We start from the raw sequence: 16,264 nt of genomic DNA on the forward strand, positions 1-16,264 counted from the left end.
TCGCGTGCTCTAGCGGGGCGACATCCCCATCGAGTCAAGACATCGAGTTCCATTGCTTGACGTCGTGCATTTCGAGAACTTCGTCGACCGAATGTACAAACACATTCACCATGGCCTCCAAATCAATATGTACACGCTGCCTGCGTGCTGCATCGACGACATCACAAACACAACTAGGCAGATCGACAATTCGAAGGGCGTTCATCTCAACTGCGACTCCTTCTCAGCAACAACCCAAGACACGCAAACTCCATCAATCGACAAGAAACAAGGCCAATCCCGCATTCGAGTCCTCCAGCCAACCCGCGCAAGAGATACCTCCGATATCCGGCATCAAGCCAACCAGCAGCAAGAATGACTCCTCCCGTCTACTCCTCCAACCGAACAACCTCTTCCACTCGTTCACAAACTCACCCTCGCCCGCGATCCGTAAACGAGCTGCGTTCATGCGTCAGAATGCATACTGTCCTCATCCCGAGCATCAAGCCACGAGAGCACCCACGTCACCTCACGATCTCGAAGCACGAAAGACAGGTGCCACTCCTCCTGCACATGTCCGATATGAATGTCCCGACTGCGGTATACCAGTCTCTTGCAGTGAAGAGCATTTCGTGGATGACTACGAGAGCCATCTGGAGATCTGTGATTTGTTGAGGGAGATCAATGAGGATGACCATGACTTGCACAGTGGGCGGTTCTTCACAGAGTTCGAGTACCCGTCTGCCTCGATGGAAGAGGCGCAGGCGAATATGACGAATTGGGACACACTTTTGTACAGCAGAGAGTTCACGGCGATCAATGATGCGAGGAGGATGAGACAAGTCACGCGGCTGTTGACATATCCGATCACGATTGGGAGTATCCTCCACGAGCTCAGTCCGTACAACTTGAAGGACCGTCTTCTACCTGAAGGACTGAGATCGCTGAGTGGTGAGCCTGATGGAAAACCAGCCGATTAGCATCATGTTACTGACCTTATCCAGCTCTCCGGTACACCCTTCACCCTCCCCGCTCAGGAGCCGGCATCGACGTCAAAGGCCTCCGACCCAACCCACCTCCAGTCCGTCTCTTCATCCTCGGGGCTCGCGCAGAATCCTCCCTACCTCGCGAAGTCTGGCTGCAACTAGCATACCTCTTCCCTCGCGCTACCTTCCATCTCCACTTCATCGGCCCCGAAAGCATGACGAATCGCGATGACGAGTTCCCTCTCCCCGACCGCACTCCCTCCAACCCCTTTGGCGCCATCGTTGAAGACCGTCTCGGAGGCGCAGTCAAGATCTCCACGTACGTCGAGTACTTCCACACCCTCCACGAGGCACAACACTTCGCGCCATATGATCCATATTTCGATGCTTTCGTTATGTTCCACCCTGGGCTGGGTCATCCCGCGAGTTCACACGAGTGGGCTTCGACTTTGCCGCAATTGCTGGAGACGAAAGTTCCTGTGATTTGCACGGGGTACACAGACTTTGATATGCAAAGGGATATCGAGTGGGCGAAGAAGGAGGCGGGTGGAGAGATGGACATTATTCTGGAGCCGGGCGAGAACCGATTCAGGAGTTTGAGATGGGATATGAATGATCTCGATCCGGGTGATGTGAGTTGTGGGAATTGGGGCGTCTGGGGGTTTAGAGGGAAGAGGTATGAGACGGATGCTTATACCGGAAAGACGACGGAGTAAAGGAATATATACAACCGCGCGCATGTATGGCGAGCACAGTCGGCAAAGGCCAAGACAGCGATCTGGAAACCGTCCAAGATATGGTATGTACAATGTTTCACGTCTTCATATGCATCTGCCAAAATTTCTGCTGTTACACAGAATCTCACATACTCTGGCATTTCTATCAAGTCTTTAACGCTCGTCACTTTTCCACCCCTGCACAATTCATGCGTCTCTCGGAAACCTGCATGACAATTTCTCACAACTCCACTTCACAATCTTGGCATGAAAAGCGATAGAGTCTCGTGGCCGGGGAAGAACTTCTTCAATTCAAAAGAGTGCCGCATCAAAGGCCGGCAAAGCTCATCTCACAGGCCGCAAGCCTGGGCTCAAAACATTCATTCACTTACAAGCTCCCGCCAAAGCAGCGCTAAGCAAATCTACCTCAAGCACGAGCCTTCACGCCCCACTTGACTGCGCTGCCGATCCCCAAGCCAAGAGAAACACTTTCCGTTGGCGGGGTGTCCAGAAAGAAAACTAAACGAAACTGAACACGCGACGAGACGTGACGAAAACAAAGCCTCCGCTTTCTCAACCCCGTCGAAACATAACAACACTGCGGTCCATGACCACGTCCTACGCACCATCCGCGCTCCACCCGCGCAACAATTACGCATGATAGAGGACACCGCCACGATGGCTAACACTCCCAAAGATGAAGCAGGCAAAAAGGTCCGTAAAGAATCGTTCTTCTCACAATACCACCCAGGAGGGGCTAAGAATCCTGATGTTCCCACGCAGCCAAAGCCGTCGCCATCGTCGTCGACATCAGCAGCGGCATCCACATCCTCGGTTCCTCGTAGCCAACAGTCGAGGGCGGAGATCAGCCCACCGCCGCGCATCAACGGCGGCCACTTTACACCACGAGTACCTTCCAAATTCGCGGGTGCCGGATCAGCGAAGGTGAAAGCATCGGGCCCATCTACGGCATCGGCACCATCTGGGACATCTTCGACATCTCCTGCATCTCCGACATCTTCCACATCTCCGACAACCAATGCGCCGTCGCCGGGCAACATGACGGTCGCAGCAATGGCCAAGGAGACGCTCGAGCTTACGAGTCGATTGAGTCGTCTGGCGCCGGACATGGCTTCGCGGTCAGAGAAGGTGGAGAAGGAATTTGAGGTTCTGGGTAGAGAATTGAAAGCTGCGCTGAAGGAACCGGATGCGCTACGAAAAGAACTTGAGGCGGAGAAGGTGGAGAGTGCTGCGGCGAGAGTGGATGCAGAGACTGCGCGGAACGAGGCGAAAGCAGCGCAGACCGATCTGGAGACTTCGCAAGCAGAGACGTCAGCTGCGCGGGCTGAGACCAAATTGCTCAAAGGCGAGATCGATGGCGTGAAGGCAAATTTCGAAGCCGCCCGAATAGAAGCAGAGTCTGCGCAAAAAGACCTGAAGACTTCAAAAGCAGAGACCACGGCTGTGTGGGCTGAGTTCAGATCGCTCCAAGATGAGATCTTCGGCGTGAAGACTGATGCTGAAGCCGCCCGAATCAATGCAGAGTCTGCGCGGAAGGAGACCGACGGATTGAGAGAAGAGCTCACAGCTGCTCGAGCTGAGACTCACACGGCAAAACTAGAGACGGCCACTGCGCGTAACGACGGTGCTGTGTTTAGAAAACAGGTGCGAGATGCGCAGAAAGAGACAGACGGGATGCGGGCGGAGGTCGAAGCGCAGCGACTCAAAGCCGAGACCACTGCGAAAGAAGCTGAAGCACAGCGACAGAAAACTGAAATCGCAACAAACAAGGCTCAGATTGAGCAGCTCAGAGCTGATACTGCCACGAAGAAGGTGGAGTCCGAGCGATCCAAAGCTGAGACAGCAGTGAAGGAGGCGGACGCTCTGCAGTTGGAGAATAATTCGTTGCGAGAGGCAAAAGAAGCTGCGGTCGCTAACGCTGAGACTTTGCGCGCCGAGAATGAGCTACTGCAGGAAGAGAGCGCTGCTGCGGCTGCCGATGCCAATACCGCGCGCGAGGAGGCGGAGTCTAGGCGGAAAGCGGTCGACCTTGCGCTTGAAAACGCTGGCACTCTACGCACCAAATTGGACGATCTGCAAGGACGCATTAAGCTTTGTGAGGAGGAGAAAGTGACTGCGCTGGCTGAGAATACGAAGTTGCGGCAAGAAGTCGAGGATGCGCAGAAGCAAGCGACTACGTCTTTGAATGACACTGGTAATGCGAGGTCGGATGCTAAGCTGGCTCGAGAAGAGAAAGAGGCGGCGCTGGCTGAAGTCGCTGCCGTGAAATTGGAGATTGAAGGTTTGCGGAAAGATGCCAGCGTTGCACGAGATGCTTCCCAGCCAGCTGAAGAAGATGAAAATTCTCTCAAAGCGAAGCTGAGGGACCTTGAGAAGCAATTGGGGGAGAAGGAGACTGCCCGGAAGAAGATGAAGGAGGGCTGTATACAACGAGATGCGAGGATAAAATTGCACAAAGAGCAGTTGGAAGAGAAAGAGGGACTCATCTCTGGTCTGACAGAGAAGCTCGCAACGGAAGGACAGAAGAGCAGGGATCTGACAGAGCAACTCAGTCGCCAGGAGGAAGCAATCCAGTCCTTGGAGGACAAGTCGACGCAGTGCGAATCGATGGCCCAGAACGCAGCTCAGACACCGACCGCTGCACCAGAGCTTCATACTGGCAAAATCGTTGCCTCGCCTCTGAAGTACACAGACCCGGAAAACCGAGCTACGATCAAGGCAACAGGGCCTCAAGTTGCGCCGCCCGATCCGAGACTTTCGACTTCGCGAACGATACCGGCGCTCCCGCAATGGACCATAGAAGAACACGATGTGATGTACTACTCCAGCAACAAGATACGCAAAATGGTCAACATGTTGCCCCCCTCCAAGGAAAAGATGGAACACCTACGACCACATCAGTGGGCACTGAGCGCCGTATCCAATCGGCCTAAGAAACCCAGAGATTGGTGGACCAAGAATAATGAGATCGATTCAGACGAGATGGTAGTGTTTGGTGAAGATGAGGCCCCGCCTGAGGATGCGATGTGTGAAGTGACTCAGAGTCAGGCCATGGAGAGCATCGAGACCACCGACGACGGTGCGTATGCACGCACGCCGGTACATCAACAGCTGAACCATTCCGAAACGCGAAGAATTAGGGAGACGGACTCCTACCGTCCCTCGCCTCAATCGCCCGCAACTCAGCATTCAAACAAAATTCAGCAGTACGCCCCGACTCACCACCGGCACGATAGTATTACCTCCTTCCAGGCTCCTCGGGCACCCCAAGCTCCGCAATTTCCTTCCAAGCGCCGTCCGGTCTGCGTCCAATGCTGGCAAAACGATATCTGGTGCACCGTCGCCAATCCCGACAAGCCCTCATGCGACAGTTGCACAAGCCGTGGAGTCAAATGTGTCTTTAAGCGGTGCGGCTTCGGCGACTCATGCAAGATCGATGTACACGGATGCGTGTATTTTCACAACAAAGACTATGCGGAGATGTTCCATCCGCAGAACATGGAGGATGGAGACTTGGGTCAGAGAGGAGGTACGAAGTACAAGCGTCGCGCAGTATCTGCCGACCGACGTGGTCGAAAGAGAGCACGTTCTCCATCGCCCCTCATCGATGCCCTCGACATTCAGGAGCCCACATGGGCCGACGGCTGGATCAGGAAAAGCGTCTGCCGATACTGCTGGGAGACGTCTTCCTTCTGCGAGGACATCGTCAATGGGGCTTGCAAACCCTGTCGCCTGGCTGACGTTCAATGCGAGCGCGTCCGCTGCTTTAAAGGAATGAGCTGTCAGGCTCGAAACTGTCCAGAACTGCATCCCGGCCAGGTGCAGCAGTTTGGACCGCAGCAACGGACGATCGACGGTTTCTTCAAGTCGGATGATCGTACTCGGAAGCGCTACTTTGAGCCGAGAAGAGACATGCGGGCTATCCGGGCGGATGACGAGTTCAGGGAGGCGAGGAAGAGGCTCTTGCAAGGCGGAACTACTGAAGATGCTCGCCCGCTCGGACCCTTGGGCGAGGCTGCCGCCAGAGCTGCACGCATCGGGTCTCCAGATAGAGGCAGAACCCAGGTCGCCCAGGGAGCCAAGGATCCAAGGACCAGACCGGAGCGCTCCTTGAGCTCGAGGGCGCTAAGACGTGCGCAAATGTAGCGGACTGCATGTCGTTCTGCGACTCATTTCGAAGGAGCTCAACAGTACCGACGCTTGCACGAACGAGAGACGCTTGGTTGCCAAAGTGCGGCATCTATTGCATGATTACGATTATGGATTGCACGCGAGCATGAAGGATGATTGAATGCTTGATTTGAAGCGCTTATTGGAAAGTTGTTGGCCGGACGGAATATGCATTGGACATTGCCTTCACCAGGAGCGTCGATTGAGCTTCGAGACAGGAATGTCCCTGTCCACCTAACGCTACGCACAAAAGTTTTTCTTTGACCTACCCCTTCGATGTCCGTCTCATCTCTCTTATCCTCAAACTTCTCCTCAGCCCCGGCACTGACGCTTCCAAATCCTGAACAAACATGTCTGTCAAGTAGGTTAGCAACAACATCCAAACCGCCCTCATCAGGAAGGTCACTTACTCAAAAACATCCCACACACTCTACACACACCCTCAGCGTCAACATTACGCAGACTCCATCTACTTCCCTTTTCCTTTTCAGGAAAATACTCCCCTCCACAAGGCGGATTCTCGCCCTCCATGTTCTTCTTCCTCCCCGGCCCCGAGCGCTTGAACACCATCATCAACTTCGTCTTGTTCACTGTCACCTGCTTCCGCTTCTTCCTACTGCGAAGTACTCGGCCGCGATAACATCGAAGAGCGCAGGTCCGCAGTTGTGGTTGACCGCCAGGGAACTTCATTTTCTTGGTGATTTTGTTCGTTGGCGGTGATTTGATGTTATAGATTCTCTCCCATTTCCCGCCGCCGGCGGAGAGGAAGTTCATGGTTTGGAGGAGGGTATATGGCATGTTTGCGGTGTTGATCTTGCTTAAGGTAGTGCTTTTGTCGTTTCTCGGGGGACATTGTGGAAAGATGAAGTTGATCTTGGACAAAGGCGAGAGGCCTGAGGGAGAAATTACTGGAAGTGAATGGGGGCTTGATATAGCGCTTTGTTGTTTGTGATGGTAATAAAGGAAGAGAGACCCATTTGTCGTGGGTGAAAGGAAATCGCAAACTGGCATTGTTGATACAAGGCTTTGTCTCAGCGTACATCAGCCTCAACTTCTTCCATGCGTAGGTAAAAATCAAGCTGACGATCACGACTCCACAGGCTCGGATGCCGTATCATGCTTCCGAGCGGCTTCAACAAGATTGCATTCACCTGAGCTACCGTCGCTCTTCTTCCACACGCAGGATCGAGCATACGCCACTGGTATCAATCGTGGAGACGCCCTCACAATGCTTCGAGCGACGGCCACCCCCTCAGACAGTTGAGTCCGAGTTCACGAGTGAGCCAGGGGGTGTTCTCGTTCACCTCACAGAATTCCAGAATTGCGCAAATAGTGTCATGAAGCTTCGCATCTCCTCCAGACTCGTATGTTGACCAGCTATAGCATGCGTACTCGGAACAGGTCCATCTCATCAGATTGTGCCAGCTCGATTTACCGTCCACGTGGATTTGAAACTTGATGTTAGCGTGGACGTCAGATCGCTTGCTTGGTGAATGCCTCCAGGATCGTGGCATTGCAGTCGCTGACGGTAATGCGGAATGTATTAATTTGATACCACATACTGCGATACTCGGTTCGAATCGTTGAGTTGACAGAGAGGAAGGCGGGTTCGCGGAGGGTTGGGGTGAAGGTGATGATGGATTCGTCCCCGGGTCGACTTGGCTATGTGCTGGAACGTTCGGAAGAACGTAACCTTGATCTTGTGAGGACAGGTGCTTGAACCTGGGACGACTTTCAGTCGGGCATCGCTCTTCCATAGAAGCCAAACCGAAAGAAGAACATGAACTTCATTCTCTGAGTTGCCCTTTCAGTTCTCCGAGCGACCTCCGACGTAGTCGTATTGCCCTGTATGCTTCGCGCGATCTTTCTCCACCTTCCTCACGCGCGGCTCAAACCAGTCCTCGCCCATGCTTCAATCCACGACACACACCATGTCTTGAAATCATCTTCTAGTCCCACGGATGTACGTCCGGACACCCCCGATCCCGACAATCCCGTCCATCACGGCACCGAGGACGCACACACCGCCAGCCATACTCTGCGCATCTGCGACATGTAGCCAAGGAGTCACACGGTTTACCTGAATCCCAGCAAGCGGCGCAAACGCTACGATGGACGCGGCGATCGACGACATATTCCGGGCGACTGTGGTCCGGAATGTAGCGGTCTGTGGCTCTCGGTCTCTCGATCGTTCGGTTTCGTTTCGCGGGTCTAGTCTCCTCGCGAGCGGTGTGATCGCCCTGTCCAGGATGGAGGAAGATACAGTTCGGATAGACACAGTCAGCCCCTTTGTCGCAATTGGTGAAGTGACAGGGTTCGGAGGTGCGCCTGCAGCGATGGCAGGGCTGAGCAGAGTCGCAGCTGACTCTAGCGGTTCGACAGGCCGAACAGGCTGGCAGTCCCCAGGTTGACTTGGCCGGAGCATCTGGGAGGGAAGATGTTGGCCGCGGATGACTGTCCAGAGGCGATATTTGTCGTGATCGCTTTCGTTCATTTTTGTAGCTTGTCCCGCCCGACTCGTAGGCTTCTCCGTCTTTGCCGACCGCCACTGAAGCTGTTTGTTTTGCTGACCTTTCATTGATATGATTGCTTTGAGGTTCGAGAGATGTTGAAATTGCCGGCTGAGCTGATTGTCCAGCTGTTGCTGCGCGTTCGTTCACTTCATCAGCAGCCTGGTCGGCTTCAGTTTGCGGCCGCGGCAGTGTCTGCCCACGAAGCCATGGGTAGCCCGGGTTTGGCCAGACGTCGCTGATTCCCTGAACTTGATACGTGTGCTTTCTGTCCAGTACTTCCATTTCGTCTGGCGATGACGGTCGTCGTAAGCCTTGAAGCCATGCCTCGTTGTCGGTCCAGTCCACAGGGTCGTCCTTGCAGTCGGGGTAACCCACATCGTCTGGAGAGAGGAACTTGAGTCTAGGGCCAATTATTGCCAACATTCTCCCTTCGGCTCCGATTCGTGACGAGGGAACAGTGTCGAGCTCTGAGGCTTGGTGTCTGAGGCGATCGATGAGACCATGCGCAGATGCCAATTGCCGTCTGGTGTAATTGAGGGCATCGTTCGTCTCCGCAAGCTGCCGCCGGTAAGCTCTATTCGCTTGTCGAAGGGGTTTGATTTCATCCTCTGCGTCGGTGTTCATGTTTGCCATGTCGATACGGGTCGATTTTGCTTTTGGTGTATGTTTGTGGCAGAGAATGGTCGAAGGAACATGCTCTTAGATATGTTTGCGCCGGTAAAAATGCTCGGCGCGAATTGGCGACGCGAAGTGGCGATGCGAAGAGAAAAAAGACGAAAAGGACTCGGCCACGTGAAGAGCTGGCTCGACAACGTGAAGAAAATTCTCGGCAACACGAAGAGCGGACTCGGCGTCGATGCGAAGAAAGAGCTCGGCGGCGTGAACTTGACCGGGACAAGGGGCTCGGCAGCGTGAAGAGCCTCGACGGCGGTGTAATAATGCTCAACGCAAGCTCATCGAGTTTGTAAATAGAAACATAACACTTGCCAGAAGATCAGAAATCTCAACTTAGAAGTGAACGAAGGATAAAACCTTTAAGAGAGATGTACTGAGATCGCCCCTCTGCATCGCAACGTAGTCGGTCGAAGATCAACTTGATCTGGTGATTACATCGGCAATCGGATCGGGAATCGAACCGGAAGTCGTGATAAAGCAGATTGCACGGCGAAGATGCCACGACTCACAGGAAGACCAGATTCTAGTAATCCGTGGGCTCTTCGCACGGCACATTGGAAGTTGAAACACTGTTTCCTTCCACCTCCGTCGTCTTCGTGTACTCGTTCAACGGCGCAGTCTGACCCGGCGGACCAGGCGCCTGTGTCATCAAACTCGGCAACGCAGCCGTCGTCTTCGAGCACACGCAACCCTGCTCCACATCCTTCAGACTCGTGATCGGCGGACCGTTATGACACCACGTACTCGTCGTGAAAGCTCCATCCTCCACTTTCAGAGCATCGCTCGCGGGAAGGAACTCCGCTTTGATGAGAACGGGGATGACCGCACCTGTGCTGAGTCGGAAAGGCTGGTGTCCGAGGACAGAGAGCAGAGTAGCGATGGTGCCGGTGTGGGAGGTGAAGGAGATCCAAGTGTGGTCGTCGTTGGTGAAGACGTCGTCGAGGAGGGCGAGCATGCGCTTTTTGTGGGCTGTGTCGTCTTCTGCTGTCACGCCGTTCCAGAGTTGGTCGACTTCGGTTAAGCTGGGATCGAGAGTGTAGGATGGTTAGGACTGAGCGATGGTGGAGAGGTTACTCCTGTGGTCGCAAGTATGGATTGAGATGCCTTCGCGTAGGAATTCTTTCACGGTGGGTCTGAAAGAGTAGACTGGCAGGCCCAGTCCGGCAAAAGTAAGGTTGGCTGTGGCGAGGCACCGGATAGAGGGGAGGTGTAGTACGACTGCGGGTAGGGAATCTTCTGAACCTTGATCTGGTGCTTCCAGAAGTTGTGAGCAATCTGAGCTTGCAGCACGCCCGGAGAGGTGAGCTTAGCGTCCTCCCAAGTGGCGCTACCATTGCCTGTGAGTTGAGCCCAGTAACAATTCCAGGCGGGTGTGCCGTAGTAAGATTCGGCGGAGTTGTGATAGCCTTCGCCGTGTCGGCCCATGAAGATGGTTTTGTAGACTGTGTTGAGAGGAGCGGCGGCATTTAAGGCATCGACTTGGCGGGAGAAGAGTTGCCATTGTGTTAGGTTTGCGCAAAGGCCTTCCGTTGCTGGGTAAGTTCGATTGATGAGGCCGAAGTTTGTCGTCGGTTGTCTGTTGTCAGCGATGTCAAGATTTCGGAATACTTGGCATACATAGTTGAACGTCGTGGCATTTGTGGAAGGCTCATCTTGCAAGAAGTATCCCTTCACTGTGGTGTATTTGATGTAGCCCGGCTTGTTGTCCACCGTGATCGAAGCGACATGCGTAGCGCTGACAGCTAAAGCAGTCGAGCCCAGGAGGGAGAGCTTCATGACGTGCAGTGCAATTTGCAGAGGTTCGGGAATGGTTTGAGCGAAGGAAAAGAGAGAAGAGGACTAGGTACTTATCCTGCGGTCCAAGACAGACTCGCCCACGTGGGACGAGCATCGAAGCATGACGTGCCGTATCATACAGCATTGCATTCAGCCGATATGGCAGTCGATTCGGCGTAAGTCGTCGTGAATAATGTGATGAAGAAGGAAGGAAAGAAGCAAGTCCAAATTTGAAGCGTGACGAATCGATCCCGCCACGTGGACAAGCTTCTCACCTCGAAAAGCTTGGACCTCAACTCACTACATTCATTCACTTCGCTTCAAGACTCCACCTTCCCAAAGTATTTAGTGCTTTCACATGACATCGGACCATCGGCAAGTCCATCGGGCAAGACGACGAAACCCAGTCCGAGCCAGATGACACCCGACTCCGCCGCCGCCCGCGTCCTCGCCATCCCCGAACTCCTCGAACTCATCCTCCTCCAACTTGACTCCCTTCCCGACCTCATCCGCTGTCGACGAGTAAATCAAACCTTTCTCCGCACGATCAACTCCTGCCGAAATCTTCGTCAAGTCCTCTTCCTCGAAGCAGATCACTCCCAAGAAAGCACCATCAACCCCCTCCTCCCTACATTCTTCTCCGTCCTCCCAGGCTATCGCTCCTCAACAATAGCGCTCCGGGTTGACCTCGTCGCTCTCTGGTCGCAGCACAATCTAGATGCGCCTCCTCCACTATGGCATAGAATGTTCATCGCTCAGCCGCCGACAACGACCTGTGTCATCCCAGTGGGTTCCGTGGCGACGGTGTTTTTCAAGCGAGTGTATCCGGAGGGCATGACCTTTGGGGATCTGGAGAGGGCAGTGATTGCGGCGTTTGAAGTGAGGAAAGGGAGGAGGAGTGGGAGGGAGAGGTTGGAGGAGTTGAGTAGGGAGAACTCGGTGTTGATTTATTGGCGGTGATGAGGGTCCGTGTGTGGCTAAGGGAAGGGAGGGCTTGATGTATGTCGTGCGATTTGGTATATGTGGTCTGCAGATGGCAAGCGGCTGGTGAACTATGGGCCTTTATTGTACAGCGAAAGTTGTGTGAAATCGGAAAACACACCCCTTGTGATGAGCCTACTCGCCACGCCTTCGTCCTTCAACATCATCTTCACGCAATCCGCAATCGGCATGAACTGCTGCACCCTCAGCTTCTGCTCCCAAGGCCTTCCGCAAAACAATGGATCTGCAGCAAAGAACCGCTGCGCCTGATCGTGAGGCATCTTCGTGACAATCCTGTCTACCCCGTTCGGCTGAATCTGATCACGAAACTGCGACTCACACTCCACGACATGGATCTGTTCCAAGAAAGTTGCGGGGATATTACGATCCATGTTGTGTATTCCATGCCAAGTCTCGTCGTCCATGCGCTCCGCCGCGGCAAGATTGAGCGCAGTGTCCTTGTAGGAGACTACATAGGTGAATTGTGCTCGATCGGGATGGGTTTTAGAGGACAGACGAGTCTTGAGGAAAAGGTACGTCTCGATCTCAGCAATGAGGTGGCTCAACCTGGTCTCATTCGTGTTGGCTGGTAGGTTAAAAGGTGTGCTGGAGTCGTCGATAGATGCGCCTGGCCTTGCTTGTGCGAGTTCTAGAGCTGCCGCGGCTGAATGTTGCTGCTGCTTCTGTAGAGAGCTCGGGGTATCTTTGGTCCGACTGGTCTCAACGACAAGATCGTATACGCGCTCGTTATATCGCATGTAACCCGCGAGCACGGACACCGCCAGTGCATCTTCTTGCAGACAAGAGTGGCCATGCAGTACGTATGGGAACGCGACACGACCGTGAGAAGCGAACATGATAGGTGCCAGGTTTGCCTTCATCTCTAAGGCCACGTTGGACGCATCCACGGATGCTTTCAGACACAGCTCGGCGAGCTCTGGAAGATTGCAGCCCACGGGCCCAATGGCATTCCAGATCCAGTCTCCTGGCGTTGCGGGGTTGAAGAATTGGGCAATGTTGCCGATGGGTCGCTGTTGCGATATGACTAGAGCGGAAGCAACAAGGGTTTCGATGTGCAGTAGTAATTGTTCCACCGTATTGGGCGACGGCCAATACTTTGACACAGCGTTCTTGAACACTTCACGGACTGCTGATCCAGAAAAGACTCTCGACCTTGGCGAAGTCTTGTCAAAGTCGTCCTTGTGATCCACCTCGTCAAGTTCCGCGAGTCTCTGCGATAGACGCTTTGCCATAGTTGCCCTTTCGGCCTCGATGTGTATACTCAGAATCTGCCAGACCGGCAGTCGTGACTGCTCAATGGCTGCTGAGCTCCATCCTACACTTTCCCATAGTCCGCCAGATTGTTTCAGGGATTGGAGGAACGCCGGAGGCCAAAGTTTGCGCAGAGGGACACTATCGTATATTATTGCTTTGGCCCATCTCTTTGGCTCTTGAAGGAACATATCGGTGTCGTAAGGTAAGGCCATGCCGTAATCGAACACGCAATCCAGCAAAGCAGCTGCAAAGCCACCAAGGGAATCTACTCCTCCGACAGAGACGGGGAGATTTGCGTAGTATTGTCTCGTCGCTCTCAGCGGTATGGTGTTCGTATATGGATGTGGCCTAACAAATTCCTCATCGTCCGGATCGCCACTGATGAAGGATATCGATGACTTGAGCGCTGTCCAGTTTTTCACAGTCCAGCTTGAGTCATCTGCGCGGTTCGAAGGGCTCGGGTCTGCGCACTTGATCCTCAATTTGCCGTCTTGTGCTCCGACAATACAAGTTTCGCCAGCGAAAAGGCCAGTTTCTTCCGGTATCAGCCACAGCATTACGCTGGCGATACGAATGAGGCCTGTATCGCCGGACAATTCCGTACAGACGAACTCGTCTGTCTGAATAGCATCGAAAGCTTTAGTCAAAAGCTTGCCCATGTCCTTCTCGGGAATCTTTGCCCATGAAGCCTGTGTGCACGGTACTGTGCTGCGTGCAAGCGCGGTGACGATCTTCATGTTGCTGTCGATGAATGACTCCAGCATCCGCTCTGCGTTACCCGACACGGCCTTAACCATGCTACGCAGCTGTCGAGGCGCGACAGCAACTTGACTCAGCAACCCGGTTGTTCGCATCATCTCGTAGAGAATGTCCGCGATCTCCTGCTCCTCGTACGAGCACCCTTTTAAAGCGGCTACAAGTAAGAATGTTCGTACGCAGGAAGGTGAGCCACGCAAGGCTTGAGCCAGGCTGCCATTCTGCAGACCGATGAATAACTTCATTCCCGCCAGCCGCACACTCTCATTTCCATTAAGGGCCACGACTGCATCGCCGTGGAGTGCTTCGTCCACATACAGCCTGGCACCAATGGAATCACATGCAACCTGTGCAATCCTGTTAGCAATCTGCGATGCACCGGATTGTTGTGCTCACTCACTCCTGCCTGCATAGACACTTCTTCTTTGCTGAGTACCGAGGCGAGAGCGCGGAGACCTGACGCCGCCCCGAACAATGAGTTTCCAACATCCCATTGTGCAGATAGACTCATGATCACTGGCGAGGACGGCACCAATATATGTTGCGGAGGTGCTCAAATGTAGACGAAACCGCCGAAGTGAGATCATCATAGTGGAAAGCTATCGTCGAAGCGAGGTGCGTGCCTTTGATCCTGGATCTGACGGTTGTGCAAAGAGGATGAGCGCGTAGCTGCACGATCAGCCACCTCGACGGCTATGGGTCCAATGCGAGTCTCGCATTTTGTCCGGGGCTTGTAGTCCAGCTGTGACTACGGCGAGTTGGTCTGTGTAGGCGCCCGGTCCATTGGTGCTGCATCGTTGTTCCGAGAAAAGTACCACACAAATTTGACAGACGACATACGTCGCTCGCGTGCTGATGTCTCTTTCCTCGAAGTTGCTGTTGTGAGCAAAGACTGGTGGAAGTGGCCGGTTCAACGGAAGGAGTTGACCCGGACCCACTTTTTCTGGCTAGGGTGGCTGCGGTCACACACCACGTCGACCACTGTTCACGGCCCAACTCATATACACAAACATCAATTGATCTCTTGCGTCAAGCCGCCAACACTCAAAGTCAATAGCAATCAAGCCCGACAGTACCGACACCATGACCGTCTACCACATCGGTGCATCCGCACTCCCATCCATCATGAAGCAATCGTCCAAAAGCTAACACCTTTGCCAACACATAGTCCTCTTCAAGCTCAAATCCGGCTACACAGTGGACAGCAAAGAAGTCGCCGACCTCAAAGCCGCCGGCCAAGCCATGGTTGGTCAAATTCCAGGCCTCTCTCGGATCGACTTTGGCCCACCTCTCGCATCCACCGCCCACAGATCTCAAGGCTACGATTTGGGACTCGTGGCGGTCCTGGAGAAAGCGGAAGACGTGAAGGTGTATGCGGAGCACCCAAGTCATCAGAAGTCAGTCGTTGTCTGTGAAGAAGAGTCAAAGACGGCATGCTAATGATGTCGGGTGTTTTAGAGTCAACACGTTGAGGTTGGAGGTCACGGAGCAGACGCTGGCTTATGATTTGGTGGTTGAAGACAATGGTTCTGGAGGAAAGCTGTAAATTTGTACAGACGAAGTGTCGAGGAAGTTGCAGCCACCGTCTCAGGATCCTCTAATCCCATGGAAAATTACTTGCTGTACAGATAATATGGACGATCTGCTGCCTGAAAAGAGCCACCCATCCATCTGTTCCCATTACCCTTGACGTTCCAGTCCCTCAAGTACCGCTGCCAAAAATACCCCGCCCAACCAAATGCTTCAAAATCTGATATGGCACTCCAAGCAACTAGCAGTCCGCGATTCCTGTACTACCGGGATCTGGCCGGCACTGAAAGCGAGGTAAAGAAGTCAGCGTGTGTCCCGATGGTTCGAGGGTATAAGCCACATCTCCGTGCCTGTCGTGCTTGACGAGATACGCACAGGATTTCCATACGGAGGATTGCAAGGCGAGAGCTATGATTGGATCAGCGGTCCGTAACACTTGTCGCGGCCGTGGCTGCAAGTACCCTGTTGCAAGGTTGGTCCAGCGGATCTCCATCGTGACCTATGCAGCGGCCAGTGGAATCATTTTTCGCGCAGTTCTGTCGTGGGTCAGCGCATGGTTGACCTTGCCTGGAGGTGAACGTCAGAGACGTACGTAGTAGCCAAAGGCGATTGAGCTCATCGAGAGAATGATGGAAAATCTGAAGATCTGCATCGTGGTTGTATTCTCCGTGTCCCGTTTCTGATGTTCGATAAAGGATGTCCGGTCCCGTTCCCGATAGAGGAGATGAAAAATTTGGTGTTTGGTACAGGGAAAGAGAGAGATACGTCGTTTGTTGAATAAACGAGGAAGTACTCGCAATGTGCAGACCAGCTTATATACACAGCAGCTCCAACTCTGCAGTACCACCATCTCTGCCGACTCAGGAGCATTCCAAGGAACACTTGC

The 16,264-nt window shown here is 53.6% G+C and overlaps 7 protein-coding genes across 7 annotated transcripts; 3 read left to right on the forward strand and 4 right to left on the reverse strand.

Moving 5' to 3' along the window:
• Window positions 1–101: 101 nt before the first annotated feature.
• Window positions 102–1,681, forward strand: MYCGRDRAFT_69123 (uncharacterized protein; the record flags this gene model as incomplete). Its single annotated transcript, XM_003855150.1, has 2 exons — window positions 102–930; window positions 984–1,681. 2 exons carry the CDS (start codon window positions 111–113, stop codon window positions 1,679–1,681), a joined length of 1,518 nt encoding a protein of 505 aa, XP_003855198.1.
• Window positions 1,682–2,359: 678 nt separating this feature from the next.
• Window positions 2,360–4,842, forward strand: MYCGRDRAFT_91239 (uncharacterized protein; the record flags this gene model as incomplete). Its single annotated transcript, XM_003855151.1, has 2 exons — window positions 2,360–4,745; window positions 4,814–4,842. The coding sequence occupies 2 exons, from the start codon at window positions 2,360–2,362 to the stop codon at window positions 4,840–4,842; spliced, it is 2,415 nt and encodes an 804-aa protein (XP_003855199.1).
• Window positions 4,843–5,125: 283 nt separating this feature from the next.
• Window positions 5,126–6,670, reverse strand: MYCGRDRAFT_91240 (uncharacterized protein; the record flags this gene model as incomplete). Its single annotated transcript, XM_003855213.1, has 5 exons — window positions 5,126–5,172; window positions 5,551–5,729; window positions 5,854–5,942; window positions 6,142–6,212; window positions 6,313–6,670. 5 exons carry the CDS (start codon window positions 6,668–6,670, stop codon window positions 5,126–5,128), a joined length of 744 nt encoding a protein of 247 aa, XP_003855261.1.
• A 425-nt stretch (window positions 6,671–7,095) lies between these two features.
• On the reverse strand, window positions 7,096–9,018 carry MYCGRDRAFT_91241 (uncharacterized protein; the record flags this gene model as incomplete). The annotated part of the gene is made up of 3 exons (XM_003855212.1): window positions 7,096–7,249; window positions 7,435–7,594; window positions 7,953–9,018. 3 exons carry the CDS (start codon window positions 9,016–9,018, stop codon window positions 7,096–7,098), a joined length of 1,380 nt encoding a protein of 459 aa, XP_003855260.1.
• Window positions 9,019–9,583: 565 nt separating this feature from the next.
• On the reverse strand, window positions 9,584–10,836 carry MYCGRDRAFT_91242 (uncharacterized protein; the record flags this gene model as incomplete). The annotated part of the gene is made up of 2 exons (XM_003855211.1): window positions 9,584–10,082; window positions 10,277–10,836. The coding sequence occupies 2 exons, from the start codon at window positions 10,834–10,836 to the stop codon at window positions 9,584–9,586; spliced, it is 1,059 nt and encodes a 352-aa protein (XP_003855259.1).
• Window positions 10,837–11,829: 993 nt separating this feature from the next.
• Window positions 11,830–12,265, reverse strand: MYCGRDRAFT_103493 (uncharacterized protein; the record flags this gene model as incomplete). The annotated part of the gene is made up of 1 exon (XM_003855210.1): window positions 11,830–12,265. The coding sequence occupies one exon, from the start codon at window positions 12,240–12,242 to the stop codon at window positions 11,889–11,891; it is 354 nt and encodes a 117-aa protein (XP_003855258.1).
• Window positions 12,266–15,009: 2,744 nt separating this feature from the next.
• On the forward strand, window positions 15,010–15,394 carry MYCGRDRAFT_36072 (uncharacterized protein; the record flags this gene model as incomplete). The annotated part of the gene is made up of 2 exons (XM_003855152.1): window positions 15,010–15,245; window positions 15,307–15,394. Coding segments are annotated over 2 exons (324 nt in total), but the record flags the coding sequence as incomplete, so codon positions are not given.
• Window positions 15,395–16,264: the final 870 nt, after the last annotated feature.

The sequence above is a fragment of the Zymoseptoria tritici genome, chromosome 2 (assembly GCF_000219625.1).
Source record: "Zymoseptoria tritici IPO323 chromosome 2, whole genome shotgun sequence".
Taxonomy (NCBI): Eukaryota; Fungi; Ascomycota; class Dothideomycetes; order Mycosphaerellales; family Mycosphaerellaceae; genus Zymoseptoria; species Zymoseptoria tritici.